This window comes from Balaenoptera acutorostrata, chromosome 1, assembly GCF_949987535.1.
Source record: "Balaenoptera acutorostrata chromosome 1, mBalAcu1.1, whole genome shotgun sequence".
NCBI lineage: Eukaryota > Metazoa > Chordata > Mammalia > Artiodactyla > Balaenopteridae > Balaenoptera > Balaenoptera acutorostrata.
This window is the reverse complement of record NC_080064.1, coordinates 60,970,413-60,987,726: the sequence shown is the minus strand read 5'-3', so window position 1 is coordinate 60,987,726 and position 17,314 is coordinate 60,970,413. Positions and strand designations below refer to the sequence as shown.

The window sequence follows — 17,314 nt, the reverse complement described above, 5'->3', positions numbered from 1 at the left end:
TTTCTATAAAGGCTGAGGTACACATTTTGAATGATAAAAAGAAATAGAGAAGATTTGACATTTGTTTTGAACTTTCAAGGGGAGGTTGGACAAAATAACGTGTATTTGAGAATGGTGATGGAATATGATGTTTTCAAGTTGACCCGAAACCATACTGTCAAGGTTTATGGGGAAAACTTCAATATCCATAGGACCCACGGAAATATTTATGTCAAAGCCACAGAGAAGAAATGTGATTTGATACCAAATGGCACTGTTCATACACAATTCATCTCACAGCTCATCAGGCTTATTATGTGGAAATTTGAAGTGTTTGGGAGGTTTTGTATGGTATAAAATAAATGACTTTTTCACTACAACAAAGTTTTGGTTCACACTATTTTCTTAGAAAAGAGTGTTAGACTGAGAAGCGTATTACTCAATTTGGTTATCAGTTTTACTACCCATCTTGGCTCTTGGACCACTTGTGGTGCTCCCAAAAATCAAACACAGCCTCAAAGGATGACAGTTTATGCCCCTGAGAATATTCAAATGGGTACAATTCATTCCCTAAAATTAAGTTCAAAAGAGTTCTAAAGATGTTTGGGATCAGCGTCAACAAAACAGAATTACATACAAAGGATAATTAAGTAACTGATTTCAAGGAAACATCAGCGCTCAGTTAAATGAGTCAGTTTCAGTAGTTTTGTAAAACAGCAACAAAACAGTCCTATCACTTTCTATCTGCACCATGTACTCTGCAGTGTTTCTCCTTCCTTTGTTTTTTTTAACATGCACTTTAGGTTTTAGAAATCGAGACAGTAGGATTTCTGCTTCCGGTATATGGAGTAGATATACTGTTCCCTATCCCCTCCATTAAGAACAACGAAAAACTCTGGACATTGTACATAAACAAATATAGGAGAACTCTGGGAAGTAGACTGAGGAAGCTAAGGACCAAGTAACAAAATGGTGGTAAATTTCTCAGGTTTTATTTTTGTGTCATATATCCCGGACTAGGAGTTGAAAAAGTGGGCATCCCCTAAAATGCCAACCGGTGCAGACAAGAAAAGCCCCAACAAAAGCCTACTCTCTCTAGCCAAAGAACCAGGAAAAAGGGGCATCCTAGCAAGACAGAAAACTTTTAGATTGCTCTACTACAGCCAAACAACATGGAAAGAACTGTGGTCCCATCCCAGCAATGCCAGCAAAGGCCAAGTGGGAAGCTGATACTTCTACCTTATAAGGATTTAACAAGGCACAACACTCCTGCTGGGGTGGTGTCAGAGAAGGCCAAGTAAGGTGTCACTGCATTCATCCCCATTGGCCAGTAGTAAGCCACTCCTCACCCAATGGTGTCAATTGAGACCACACAAGGAGCATGAACTTACACTCTGACCTAGCAGTAATGAGGCACTCCTCTACCTTCCCATTAGGGTGGTTAGAGAAGGTCTTAGTAGAGAGTCAGGATTTTCTCCATCACCCAATTATAATGAGGCTACTCCCACTGAGGTATCAGTGGGGCCATCTGGGAGCTGGAACTTCAATCCCCACCTAGCAATAATGAGACTTTGCCTCAAGTGTCACTGGATGCTAAATGGAAAAATTGGACTTATACCTCCACTTGGCCAAAATGAGATGCTCCACCCTTCCCCAACTGGAGTGGTGTCAGAGAAGGCCAGCTGCAACAGATGGTTAAATACAATCCAGAGTTTTATAACATAATATGAAAATGTCTAGGTTTTAATCATACCAAGAACCAGGAAGATCTCAAATAATGAAAAAAGACAACCAATAGAGGCCAACATTGAGAAGACAGAAATTAGAATTACCTGATAAAGATTTTTAAGACAACAATTAAAAAAGTGCTTCAATGACCAATTACACACATGCTTGAAAAAAATTAAAAAATAGAAAACTTCTGAAGAAATATAATGTCTTAGCAAAGAAACAGAAGATGTAAAGAAGAAACAAATAGAAATTTTAGAGCTGGAAAATACAATAACTGAAAAGCTCTGTGAGTAGACTTAACATCAGAATGTAGGGAACAGAGGAAAGAAACAATAAACTGAAAGATAAGACAGTAGAAATTATCTAATCTGTAATGGAGAGAAAAAAAATGAACAGTCTCAGAGACTCTGTTCAAAAGTTCCAACAGTAATATTATCAAAAAAGAGGAGAAACAAAGTGGAGCTGAAAAATTAAAAGAAGAAATAATGGCTGAAAAATTCTGAAATTTGGCAAATCTTATAGATTTAAGAAGCAGAGAGAATCTCACACAGGGTAAACCCAAAGAAATCCATGCGCAAACACATGATAATCAAACTTCTGAAAACTAAAGACAAAGGAAAAATCTTAAAAGCAGCTGGAGAAAAATGACGTCTTACCTATAGAGGAAAAACAATTTGAATGACAGTGGATATCTCATCAAAAACCATGGAGGACAGAAGGAAGTGACACAATGTTTTTCAAGTGCTGAAGGAAAAGAACTGTCACCCGGACATCCTATACTTGTGAAAATATTCTTCAGTAATCAAAGCGAAATTGAAACATTCTCAGCTGAGGGAAAATGAAGAGAATCTGTCACCACTAGACTTATCCTAAAATAATAGCTAAAGGAATTTCTCTAAACCAAAAGAAAATGATAAAAGAAAAAAATTTGGAACATTAGGAAAGGAGAAAGAACATGGCAAGCAAATATATGGGTAAAAAAAAATAAGCTTTCTTTTTCCTCTTGAATTTTCAAAATTATGTTTGATGATTGAAGTAAAATTATGTTACCGTCTAAGTTGATTCTAAATGTATATAGAGGAAATATTTAAGACAATTATACACTGAGGAGGGTGAAGGGACATAAAAGAAGGTAAGGTTTCTATACTTCAGTTGAAATGCTAAGTGATGATGCTAGTAGACTCTAAGTTATGTATATATAATGCAATACCAGGAACAATAACTAAAAAAACTACACAAAAAGATATACTAAAAACACTGTAGATAAATCAAAATTAAATTCTAAAAAAAATTCAAACAACTCAGAAGAAGCAGGAAAAAGAAATTAGAGAAGCAAAGAAAGAGAACAAACAGAAAACAAAAACTTTAAGACTTAAACCTTAATGTGTCAAATTAAATTAAATGCATAGAGATTAAATACACAAATTAAAAGACAGATCTTGGCAGGCTGGATTAAAGAACATTACTCAACTATATGCAGATTATAAGAAGTCACTTCAACTATAATGAGATAGGCAGGTAGATATTAAAAGAATCAAAAATAAATATCATGCAAATTTGAATTAAAGGAAATGAGAGGTGGCTACATTAATATCAGATAAAGTGGATTTCAGAGCAAAGAAAATGCACTAGGAATAGAGAGGAATTTTATAGGATGAAGAAGAGTCAATCCACCAAGAAGTCATAGTAATCCTAAATGTATACACAACAAACAACAGAGGTGCAAATGTGTAAAGCAAAATTGATAGAACTAAGAAAAAAATAGACAAATTCATTATTGTTATAGTTGGAGATTTCAACACCCTTCTCTCAACAACTGATAGAAGAACTAGACTGAAAATTAGCAAGAAGAAGAAGAATTCAACAATACCATCAACCCACCAGATCTAATTATCACTTACAGAACATTCTATCTGACAGCAGCAGTATACACATTCTCTTCAAGTTCCTACAGAATATTTACTAAGATAGACTATATCCTGATTTGGAAAACAAATCTCAACAAATTTAAAAGAACTGAAATCACACAGAATGTGTTATCCAACCACAATAAATCAAACTAGGAATGAATGATAGAAAGATAAAAGGAAAATATTCAAACACTTGGGAGCTAAACAATGTAGCTCTAAATAATTCATGGATCAGAGAGGAAGTCTCAAGGGAAATAAAACAATACATTGAACTGAATGTAAATGCAAATTTGCAAAATACAGCTAAAGTAGTGCATATACTAGAAAAGAAGACACCTCAAATCAATAATTAAGATACTACCTCAATAGCTTAGAAAAATAGGAGTCAAATAAACCAAAAGCAAGTGAAGGTAGGAAATAATAAAAAAGTTCAGAAATTGATGAAACTTAAAATGAATCACAGATAAAATGAATAAAACAAAGAGCTGGTTCTTTGAAAAGATCAATAAAATTGACATACTTCTAGCAAGACTGAACAAGAAAAAAAGGACACAAATTACCAAAATCAAGAGTGAAGGGGATATCACTAAAGGCCCTGCAGACATCATAAGGATAATAAGGTATAATACTACAAATAACGCTACATAAGTAAATTTGACAACTCATATGAAATGGATCACTTCCTCAAAAAACACAAACTACTATAACTCACACAATATGAACTAGATAATTTGACTAGTCCTGAAACTATCAAGTTGGATATAATTTAAAAACTTCCAGGAAAAAAATCTCTGGACCCAGATGGTTACACTGGAGAATTCTATCAAACGTTTAAATAAGAGTCAACAGTAATTCTACACATACTTTTCCAGATAATAGATGAGGCAGAAAATCTTCCCAATTTGTGAATAAAACCACATAAGGACAGTACAAAAAAAAAAAAAAAAAAGAAAGAAAAAGAAAGCTGACTAATATCCTTTAGAATACAGATGCTAAAGTCCGTAACAAAATATTGGCAAATAGAATTCAGCAATATATAAAAAGAAACATCATGGCTGAGTGGGGGTTACTTGAATAATACAAAGCTTTTTCAATATTTGAAAATCAACCAGTGCAGTGCCTTGTATTAATGGGCTACAGAAGAAAAATCATGTGATCATATCAAATGAAGCAGAATGATGTTGTCGTGAAGAGTGTATTTATGTCAAGCACCTTGGTACAATGCCTAATATGTATTGTAGATACTGCTTTATGATTATGACAACCAAATTGTTAAGCTTTATTTTTTTCTTCTTGTGTTGTTTGTATTCAGCTAGGGCAATTTTGATGCCAAAAATCTATGTTCTCCCATTTGGACATTAGAGGACAAACTTTTACAAATACATGAAAGGGAGCTCTGAAGCTTGAAGGAGAGTGGGTATAAGTTGCTGTTTCTCTTGCCCTAGGGACTTGGTGACAGTGCATTCTGCTGGCACAGTGCAGTACTGGGGTGGGGGGGATTCAAATTATTTGCTGATCTTAAATTTTTTAGAGCCAAATACTGGTGATATACTCCAGTGCTTCAAATGACAGATAAAAAAGTGAGGCAATAGGGCCTTTCCCTTCAGTGCATATGCCTTAGGATGGCAGCTGGCTGATACGTGCAGGCAGTCATTTGTGGCTTAGTGTATCTCTAGAAGCACATTTTTCTGTGATTAAATGTCAACTTATAAAACATAGCTCTGGAATTGGAAATTATTCATCAAAATGAAAAAAAACAACAAAGGATCCATAATAGAAAAAATGGTGAAATTAGAGCTAAATCTACACATTCCACCTACAGTTTGCTGTGTGATGATGCTGACTTTTACATTCCTGAAATAAAATGAAAAGGAAGATGTCAGCACTAACAATAAAAGTTTGACAATCACTTATTTTGCCCTTAAGGTTTCTAGGAACCTAAAGGTAGTGGAGTAAGTCAGATAAAAATCAAGTGTCAAGAAATGGCACCTTATCATTTTGACATCCTCTATTTGGCAGCAATCCTTGATCATCTGCCAGTTGTCATGTGGTTTAGGTCTTCAGATTACATACTCAATCGCGGACATTTTCATTACAATGGATTAATTTCACATTTTATTTTTGCTTTTATATTTCTTCTGAAATGACGATATGTTATTGAGTTAGCTCCATTTTCTGAAGTAGAATAGTCGTTTGTTTTAAGGAACACCTATGTTAAGAATTGATGAAGTAAGTAGTTTTAATCTGCCACTGTTTTCTATTGCTTTAATCTGTGGCAAGATTTTTTTTTTTTCCTCTCACTTAATAGCCATTTGATAGACACTCTTTGGGTTTGCACTTTTATTAAGGAAATAATTTAGAGTCAGTCTGGATAAGAACAATCTCCTGATTTTATGACAGTAATGTCCCACACTACTGGAGATAGCTATATTGTTGCACTGGTATTAAGAGATAAAGTAATGTGCTTTGTGAATTAAAGAATTAATGTTGTATTAAGTAAGAAAATCCAATACAAAAGCGACTGGGAAACTAAACAATACTTTATTCAGCTGTCATTCTTGCTGTAAGTTAGAGAAGAATTTTCCATTCACATTTCTACAACTTCCTACCTGCACTATTTTTTAGAACAAATTTAATTGCATAATAGGACTAGAGTAAGTTTTAAAAATACCTATGAATTAAATAATACTAAAATCAACTGATTAAGATATATCATCCTGGCTGTTCAGATTAACAAAAGGAATATTTGAAATGGATCATTAAATAGAGAAAATTATTTCATTGATTTTTTTCAAAAGCTTCTTCCTGATTTAGCCACTAAGTGTATGGAACTGCCTCTGAAGGATCCCATTTTCATGAAATTTTTGACTTCCTACTGGCCATGTACTCTTGCTTTGGCAATTAATTCTTGTTTAGCAAGCAAGTCTTTACATATTTTCAGCCTTCTCTCTCTTATATAAATAATTTCCAATTATAGGGAGATATGAATCTAATTGGATGTATTCATTCTTATTTCTCTAGTATAGCAAAAGGCATGGCTTCATGGGCACACTGGAAAAGGCAACACAATCACCAATCAATAAGCTTTTTTTAAAAAGAGTACATTTAGTTCATCTGAATAACAGTTCTGATATTGGTAAACCCAAAAGAAGTGCAATATGAAATTCTCAAGACTAGATTTGAACCCTTAGCTTACAATTCCTGTAATTGTTCTTTGGATTGTTCTATATATTTTAACCTGTACAACCCCAAGCAGTGCATTTTTATTCTGTTCTAGAACAATAACATATTTATTCCATAAAGACCATGCTGAGGCTAGTCTGGTAGAGACAGAGGCATGTATTTGTTAGGGAGGGAAATTAGTGGATGTCTTAATATAGACACTAAATATAAGCATCAAAAATTTCAATGAGCCTTCGATACATGTTTGATAGATGCCTAAAAATGTCATCAATAGTTGATCCTTAATCACAGAAGTCCCATAAGATATAATTTTCACCTACTTACTTTATTCCTAACCCTTCCTAACCTGGAGTGATATTTATGACAGTGGGTATGTTCACCTCTCAGGCCAACTGGTGTGATTGGAACTGTTGCTTAAAACTCCCTTTTCAACCTACGGGTGAAATTAAGGTGTGGATACTTACTATTCACACAAATATTCATTTCCAGATTATTTCTGAATACCAAAACTCAAAGGAAAGTGGAATTGCATTATCATCAATCTAGAGAGTCAAAGTTCTGCTAGGGTTAGAGGTTCTTTTTCATTTGGACACATTTGGTATTTTCCCACAGTTCCGCTTTCCTTTTTAAACTTATGTCTCTCGAAAAAAGTGGCTTTTGATCAAGAGAAAAACTCAATATATTTGTATAAGAAATGTCTCTCTGGGGGCAACAGATAGTGCTAAAAGTTTTTGTTTACTTGTTTTTGATAATTAAAAAATCTATAATTGTATGACTTCATCAATCTACCCTTTCACTGACTCACTTCTCATTTTGGGGGCAAAGCTCACTGATAGCAAATGCATTTGACTACTATTTCTTCTTCAAGTCCAGCAGCCTCAGTAGAAATGACACCAACATGAGTGAGGGTGGTAGGAAGAGGATGGTTGAGGGAAGCAAGGAGAATCTCAACCTACCAACTGACTCAAAAAGATCTCTTTTCCTAATGTTTATAAAAATGTTTGGAGTTCAAAATGACTCTATATGCAGGATTCCAGTCTGTTTTTGAGTTTCAGTGATGACCCAGTCTACCAGAAGAAAAATTTACTGCAACCAGTGCAAAATTTGCTCCTATCAGAGGAGAAAAATGAGGCTTGGGAAAGAGAATCAGAAAAGAGGGAGCCAGGATTGTGCTTGGCATTACTCACAGTAATAGAGAATATTGGTTTTGTTTGCTTATGGACTGATGAAGTCAAGGCATTACTCCTGGGCATTCTTCACTGTTAATAATGCATATTGCTTTAGGAGGGAAAAAAATACAAAGCCTCAGGTGAAACTTACACTACTTGACATATTTCTTTCTGTACAAAAGGAGAGTTTAGCTACGGCATTGACATTCACTAAAGTTTCAGAAGCATTTTTTAAAAATTTCAATATTACTTTAAACTAGAACAGATATGCTTGACTTTTATGTTATTGATGGAAATAGGAAACATTTCTATTTCCCTGTCTCTTATCTCTCATATGTTAAGGTTTACCCAGTTGATTTTCATATCTGCTTCATCCACACCTTGACTTGCTCTCTTATAGCCTCAGGATTTGTTCTACTTGTTGCCATTCCTATGTTTTCTAATATTTAAATCTTCACCTATCTTTCTTGTCTATTCCAGACTTTCCTCTATTTCTGTGTGAGTTACATCCGCCTTCCGCCCCTGCCCCACCTCCCGTCCCCTGCCTTTGATATAAGGGATTCCAACAGCAATAATGTCCATTCTCAGTTAAATACAAAAGCCAATAATTGTAGTTACATTTATTTCAGTTCCACATAGATAGAGTACTGATAGCAATATTTGTTTTTAAAGGCAGTAATTTTGGAGAAAATTACTTTTCAATGACTACAACTTAAAGATTATACATTTTAGATAAGATTTTTTATAGCATAATAAAATGATTTTATTTAAATTACTAAATGTATAGCTTGATTTTTCTTAAGTTGATTTTCTTTTAAACATCTACTTATTTAAAAATGACGTAAATTTATTCTTATCCTGTGAAAAATTCTACAACAGACTGATTTTTGTTACCAAGTGAAAAATCAGTCCCAGTAGTAGTTTGATTCAGTTGTTTTAAACACAAATGATGGTGTGGTTGTATAGTCAATAGCAAAACAATTTAAGATTTTCAAAAGATATTTTAGACTTGATCTTTCTATATATGTATAAAAAGAAACAATGAAATGCATTATACTAAGAAACATGACAAATGGCAAAATTATAATAAGGAATGAATGTTAATAAATTAAAAAAAAATTTAATACGTCATATGGTCTGAAAAAGTAAAAATTTCAGTTTGGGGGCCTGTGAAAGAAAGAATTAAAAGAACATAAAAATGACCAAACCCCACATAATTTCTTTTAGTTTCTGTTAATGAGTTCCTGGCCATGCCTCAGAGATGACGAGCATCTGGAAATCCTGAAGCTCTTAAAGGCTGAACTTGCAATGGCTGGCATTGTAGATGTGAGAAAATCATGGGCAAGTTCAGCATATGGGGCATGTCTGTGAGCCAAGACTAAATTAGCTACATTTTTATACCTTTTTCTTCAACTATGTACATCCTGATGTTGACCCTTGATACCCACCTTTATTATTCTAACTGCCAAGTCATTATGCACTTAACCTAGAATAACAGACACTTGAGGAGGGAAGAGTCACTAATGCTGAAAGAGACCTTTGAATGTCTAGTCTTTACACATTAACGAATTTTCAGATTTAATATCACTGGAATTTTAAAGTTTCTTGGTTACCCTTTCAAGAAGAGAAATGTTTTAAGTTTCATTTGTTTTAATATGTCACTTCAGCATTTTTGCTGCAATGTTTTCCTGCTCCAGCATTTTAACATACTCTTACAGGTATTATCCTTCAATTTTAAATCTTCTCAGGGATATTCAACCTTTTTAAGGCTCTCAATACTTTTAACAGAGTTTGTCATTTCAGATTTAGAGAAAAACAGCCTTGCCATCCTTATGGAGAATTCTACCAAATCAGAGTACAATGTCTGACTTTAAAATGAAAATGGTTTTCATTTATATTTTACATTATGACCTTCGTACTATATTCAGTTACATTTAGGAGAGTGATCTAAAATATTTAGTCACCCATGTGATCTTGGCAAGTAGCCTAACCTCAACTCCAAGTCTCTAACTGAGAAAGTCTAAATTCAGTTTCTTCTTTCATTAAAGTGGACAAAAATAATAGTGTTTACCTCATATGATTGTTGTGACGATAAGACGAACAAATACATGAAAGCATTTAGCACAATGCCTGACACAGGGTAGTATTTAATGCATGGTACCTCATAGTTCTCACCAAGGTGACTGCGACTTAATCCAATAGACTGAAGCAGTAAAAGCAATGATGTGATACGATTCTAAAATGCAAATACTCCTTCTGAGAGCACTTTTGTTAAAAACTAAAGTTTTTAACAGCAGTTCTCAAAGTGCTCAAGTAGTACTGTCTTGAATTTGAGGGTGTGGGGCTGGATTTACCTTACTGTGACATGTTCTTCTAGCAGTGATTCCCAGACTTTTTGAATTAATGGACACCAGAATTGGAGATTTTGGAGACTGACATAGCAAGAGAGAATTTAAAAACTACCTCCTACTATTATGCCACTGAAAAAAAAGAGGCTAGGATTTAACACCCTCAACACTTTGCCATATATTAGCCACTCTCAGGTACATAGAACAATGATGGTAGATACAGGAGCAAAATTCTTTCTGATAGATGAACACATTTTGTTTATTTTATATATCTAAACCTCTGGATCCACAGCTTGGAGGGTACCCACATTTATTCTCCTGTAATGCTTGGAGTACTGCTAGGCATAGCCATAGGTATTACCAATATTAGTTCAAAAGATACAATAACTAGAACAGAGAGCCACAAGTTCAATCATAGTCTTTCTAAAATGGATTTCCCACTGAATCTCTGCAGCATCACAGTACTTTCTGATCACAGTAGTATCACAGTACTAGTACTACACAGTAGTATTATCCTAGTAGTAGCATCATAGTAGTATCTCTTGGCATAGAGATAAGATTTAAAAAATCTTCTGCAGAGACTTTGAGAAGGAGACTCAAATGGGGTACTGACTAAGACTTCTTCACCACTTATTATCCTTGATTCCCCATTCCATTTGTAGTTTAATTTCTGATTTTTCATTCTCATCCTATCTAGCCTAATGACTACTTACTTCAGGACAACAGCAAAACCAACACTGACTTTAAAAAGAATTGATTGTAGAGTAAAATATAAACTCAAAGAATAATAGTACAATGTTCACACCTATTTTGGTAAATCCAGCAGCCCAGGCTAATAATCCCATTACCATTTTCATTTCCTTAGGTTGATTCTCACTAGAATTTTAACTTGGTATCCTCAATTAATATATAATAAAAAACTAAAATTGAATATTTAAAGCATTCTTTATTCTCTTTACTCTGTGATGTAATAGGTAAACATATCCATTATTAGGTTCTAAAGTCTCAGATTTTAGGCAAAAGTGTTATAACGTAGGGTAGTCAGAAAATGCTTATGATAGTAGGAAGAAGCTATAAGTGAGTTTACACATGAAGGACATGGTAAAATTTTAAATACATATTACATTATTTTACATTTGACAAGACATATAAAAGGCTACTGAAATTTTCAGATAGGTTAAACAATTATTTTAGCCGTTAACAAGAATAATTAGCTCACAAATAGTTAATCAATACAGAATTGCATGGAGTTCTCAAAGCAAGTAGAGAAGCAAGCAAATGGTCATCATGATTTGTATTGATGATATGATTAAACATAATATTATGGACTTTGAAAATAGATTTTATGTAAAATGGATGTATGAATGGATAATGTAAACACCTGTTAATTCCATTTAGAGTAATAAATGAATAAGGCTTTTCCTTTTATGGGAAAATTATAGTATCCCTTTGCAACTAAGTACGTGATTATGGTTCTCTCCTCTCTTGGTCAGGTTATGTAAGGGTCCCTTGGCTCTGATAGGTACTCCTTCAATTTCCTACCATCACATTCACAATCTCCTCTTTTTTCATAAAGAAGCAGATTTCCCTACTTTCCTGAGATTTCCAACTTCCTCTTCACCAATCACTTCTCATCAGCCTTTAAATATAATCAGCTGTTTGCCATCTTAAATATTCCTTCTGTCTTCCTCACATCCCCTTCCAGATTCTACCGTAATTCTCTTTCCTTTTAAAAGGAAACTCTTTTCTTGAGTTTTTTTTAAAGTTTCTCTATTTCTTAATGTAGGTTCCTATGGATTCTGCCCCGTCAGTTAATTAAATTACTTTTGCCAAGACCACCAAAAACCTTTTTGTCACGAAAACCAAGGAGCCTTTACTCATACTTACCTTGTTTGACTTTTTTTGCACCATGTGATACTGTTGACCCTTCCCTCCTTTAAACATTTTTTTCTACTTGATTTCTAAGGTGCCACTTTTCCTTGTTTTTCCTTCTACAGTTTTTTAGTGGTCATAGGAGTTGAAAGCGCATCTACTCTATTCCAACTGATTAGTCAAGGCCAATCATATAATTCCATTCATCTTGCTAGGGGTGAGAAGTCCTTAGCTATTTTGTATCAATGAGATGTAAAAAGAGGCTTGTGGGGGGATTTAGGGAAGAAAGGTTTTGCTTGTAAGAGACAGCTATGGGAAACTTGGTTCTCTCTCCTGACTGGAAGGAGGAAGCTTGTTATCTTCAATTGCCATAGGTAGCCATCTGATAATTATGAAAGGAACCAATTTTAGGATAAAGCCAACAATATGAATGGAAGAGTGGAGAGGGAAAAAAAACCTAAGTATTTAAAATTATCTAACTGAAGACTAATCTGAGCCTTACCCTAGATCTTGTCTACTTCTAATGTTAGCTAAATATTTTAGTGTTCAAGGCTGGAATTTTCTATAACTTGTGGTAGAAAGAAACTTATTGACAAAATCTTTGGTCATTCCTTCTCTGCTCTTGTTTCTAAGAACATGCCTTAAATGTTGGTGTTCTGTGGAGTTCTGTGTCGTCTACCTGTCTCACTCACAACTCAATTATGACTTACGTTTTAATGATTGCTAAATTTGAGATTTCTCTCCTGAACTTCAGAAGAATATATATAAATATCCACTAAAAATTTCCACTCAGATTTCCTAAAGTTACCTCAAATCTACATCTTAAAATTTAAACTCCCCTCCCCTCCTCCACTTACACCTATTACTCTTTTGCTTTCCCATCTCAGTGAATGGCCCATCATGACTCATACAAATTAGAAACCTGGGGATTAGTCTTGGAACTCTTAGCTGTCTCTTATGCCCTATGTCCAGTCAATCACAAGATCACGTCGGTTGTACCTTTTAAGAATATATTGGATCTTTGCATTTTCTCTCTACCACCCATTGCTTCCATCTACTCTCCCTTGGATTACAAGAGAAGCTTTGTAACTCATTCCATGGCCTCTAGTTTTTCTGCTCCCCAATTCGTTCTCTGAAAAGCTGTCAGAGTGCTCTTTAGATGAAAATTTAATGATGTCTCTCCCCTGTTTAAAACACTTCTTCCCATTTCTTTCAGGATAAAGCCCAGCATAATCTGGTTTATGCTTATCCTCCTAGCTTTATTTTATGCCACCCTTCTCTCTTAACTTTCTTTAATTTCTTTACTAAACTGGTGTCCTCTCCAGGTGCTCTCCTAGCCATCTTCACAGGAGTATATCTGCAATGTTGGATATTGCTCAATAGGCAGATTAATAACGTGTATAACACCTGCAAATCAGAATATTAACAATTATTTTGGGTAAAATAATTTGATATTTAATATATCTTTTTAAAAAAGCACTGAAGTATTTATCAAGGGAAAAATCACCACTTAAGTTACAAAGAAAGTATGGGATTATGTAGTGTATATGTTATGAAGCACAATTATAAAATGAACATTTATGAGCTTAAGAACTAGAGTGTAAGAATCACAATTCAGCTTAAGAAACAGAACAGTACTAAAACTAATATCAGCTTCCTCCCTGATTCTACCCCCAGCCTCCCTTTTAGAGATAACCATAATCCTAAATTTATGTTAACCATTCCCTTATAAAAAGTTTTCTCATTCATGTACTTATGCCTAAATAATATATTTTTAGTTTTGCTTGTTTTTGAGATTTATAAATATGGAACTCTTGATGTGTGCCATCTTCTGAAACTTGTTTTTCACTCAAACTATGCTTCTAAAGTTTATACACATTATCCTAATTATAGCTAACAAATGTTCATTGCTGTAAAATATTCCCTTGTGTGAATATTTTTTATCATGTTTCTTGTGATAGACATTTAGGCTAATCCAGTATTCTACCATTGTGAGTGTTGGTATCTTGAATGACATACACAGGAGTTCTTCTAGGATAATATCTTAGGAGGGCAATTATTGGAATGTTGAGTGTATGCATATTAAGCTTTATAATTTGTTGCCAATGTGATTGTGCTTTATACTCCCACAAGAAGTATAGAGTTTACATTGCTCTTATACTTGCAAAGACCTTATATTTTCATACTTCTTAGTTTTTGTTAGTCCAGTAGGTATAAAATAGCATTTTTTCTGTATTTCCCTGATTGATAAAAGGTTGTTTTATTTTAATGTTAATTTACTCTCCTGATGCCCTTGTATTTTACCATACTTTTGGTACTGTGTTATATGTCTTTTCATATTGATTTGTAGGAGTTATAAAAAATATATTCTGGAATATCAATCCCTTGTCTCTCATATATGTTGCAATTATCTTCTTGGTTATAGATTTCTTTTTGCTCCCTTTATGGTGATTTAACATGAAGTATTACAATTACCTACTTATCTCTGAACCTACCTCACCAGACTAATAGGTCCTAGAGGTAAGACACCATACCATATCTTATTCATTTTGGTTCCCTAACATCTAGCAAGTACTCAACATATAGTAGTGCTTCTTAGCACATACAGTTGCTCACTAAATGTCTGATGAATGAATGACAGGATGAATGAGTTGCTATGACTTTAGAAATGGTGAATCAATCTTTTGTGGTCAAATTTCATTTTATGCAAATTGGCTACACCATGCTGCTGAATCCAACAGAGTCAGAAAGTATACATTACACAATTTCCTGTAGTTGCACTTCAAAGGTGGGTGTCAGACACGAATAAGAGGTGACAGATCTTCAGAGAGGTGGCAGGATGTTGTTTATAAAAATTCATTACCAGCTCTGAGCATTTGGCAATGTTCACTTTTCATTCTTTTCAATGCACTTAAAGTTAACCAGACTCCCTATTGTGGGATAGTATTTAGCCTAAATTTATCACAAAGTTAGAAATGATGTTAAGATGCAAGATATGGATTACATATTACAATGGATATGCAAGATTCATGGTTTGTGTCATTAATTTGAAATTGGTTACCTTTTTAGTAATGGTGTCCGGAGGTACATCCCGCCTCCCAAGAGGATAAGGATTCCACTGGCCACTAGGAGATACATCTTCTTGTCCATTGTCTAAAATGTTGCTTTGCTGGGACGGGGTCTATTGCAAAAATGGTATGGCATTCTTTAGTGATGTAATAGAAGTTATCATAGTTTTCTGAAAAGAGTCCCTCATGATTATGATAAAATTAATTTTGTTTAATCACAGAAAAACATATATCCTAAACTGGAGGTATTATTATATACTATTTACGTGGTAAGAATTGTAAATTAATAGCTTTTTGGAAGCAGTGAGAAATTCAATTAAAATAACCATCTTATAGTTATTTACTGAATTTTAAAGAGAAGTTTAAATTTACAGTACTGGAATAAAAATAATCAGGGTAAAATTAACCAATTGTTAAAAACTACAACATTTAAAAGTTGCTTCACTTGTTTCTTTAGTGTGATCTTACCATTTAGAATATAAACTGAAACCATATAATACATAGTATGTAACTTCCAATATTCCAAACCATAACCTAAAACAAATTTTATAAGGCTGTATTGATTCTGGGAGAATGTGTCTTGCACTAATCCAAAATGGTATTAACACTAGCATAGTGCGAGATTCATAGCACTATGACATTATCTACAGATCGCTTAGAGGAAAGATTAACACATCAAAAAATATTGTGCTGTTAGAATTTCAGTGTAAATAAATCATAATTGTTTTGATTCCAAATTTATTTATATAGATCATTTATGCATTAAAGTTTACACTCTTCATATATATTTTATTTTTGGCTGATTTACTGCTTATTATTTTTAACAAATAATAATACTCCTGTCTTTATTATTATTACTACTAGATATTTTGGGAGGCTTCTGTAGTCTGACCTGAGTAACAGAAAATAATCATACATCATCAGAAAGATGGCCTCCCGTGGAAGGATACAGTAATGGGATATTTTTCCTGTCAAAGCTGATTAACTTTTTCCATAGGCTTTCTCCTCCTCTAACCTACGGGATATACAAGTACTGCTTGATTTCCTGGGGAATTCTTATTTGGTGAGATATTATACTCAATGTTTCCTATGCCATTTTCTCCACATGTTTTGGAGGATCCCTATGGATAAAGAAGTCCTGGTTAGAGAGTGTATGTGCAGCTCTTTGTGTGAAGAATGGTCTTCCAACCCTGGAATGAGGGAACTGGGCCACTCTCTTCATAACATGGCACAGATGACTGCTTGCCAGGCTTCATCCAGTTATACGGAGTGCTCCTAATTGTTCTCCTTTAGAAAACAATTATATAACCACCCTATCTGCATTTTGACTACATGCATTTTTAAAAAGCATTGCTTGGAACTATTAAAAAAATAATATTCATTACAAGATTAATTAAACAAAATTAGATGAAATTTTCCTGGGGTCTAGTGGATATAGTGAAAAGTAAGGAAATTCAATTTTCTTCTTTGACTTTGGCCATGTGAATTCCTTTTTCATGAGCATATCAGAAAGTATGAAAAAAGAGAAAAAAGGTACTGAATTGAGGCTCCTGGGTTAGTTAGGAATGAATTTACATGTGTTTGTTTGAAAATCAAATAGAGGTAACATATTTAAAATATATATTTCTTGAAAATAACCAGACAGCTATTCAATGACCATCTGTCTGATTTCAAGCATTAATTTTCTAGTCTTTACCTTTTGGAGATTAATGTTTGCATATGCCCACATACGATTTTTTCTAGCTATTAATATGACAAATCAAACTGTTAAAATTAAGCAGTTAAAATATAATTATGCAGGGCAGGCACTACTGGACAGTTTTCTTTTTGAATTTTTAGTACTCATGTCTTTTCTGGTTTGGTTTCTTTGCCAGTGAAGTGGGATAATAAATATATTCAACTAGCTGGGTCTGTGGAACACAGATTTTTGAGAAGTGGTCAGAATTCAACACATATAATCTTTTTTTCCTCCATATCATCTTCATCTTCATCTCTATTTCCTCCACTAAACTCCCTTCAGCTGCCCAGACATGACTCCTAGTCACAGAGAGCAA

At 33.9% G+C, this 17,314-nt stretch overlaps 1 protein-coding gene across 1 annotated transcript in view; it reads right to left on the bottom strand.

Moving 5' to 3' along the window:
- LRRC7 (leucine rich repeat containing 7) overlaps positions 1–17,314 on the bottom strand; it is a 508,378-nt gene that overhangs the window by 58,602 nt on the left and 432,462 nt on the right. The window contains exon 22 of the mRNA XM_057529769.1: positions 15,254–15,373. Within this exon, the coding sequence (XP_057385752.1) occupies positions 15,254–15,373 (120 nt within the window). The remainder of the gene's footprint in view (positions 1–15,253; positions 15,374–17,314) is intronic.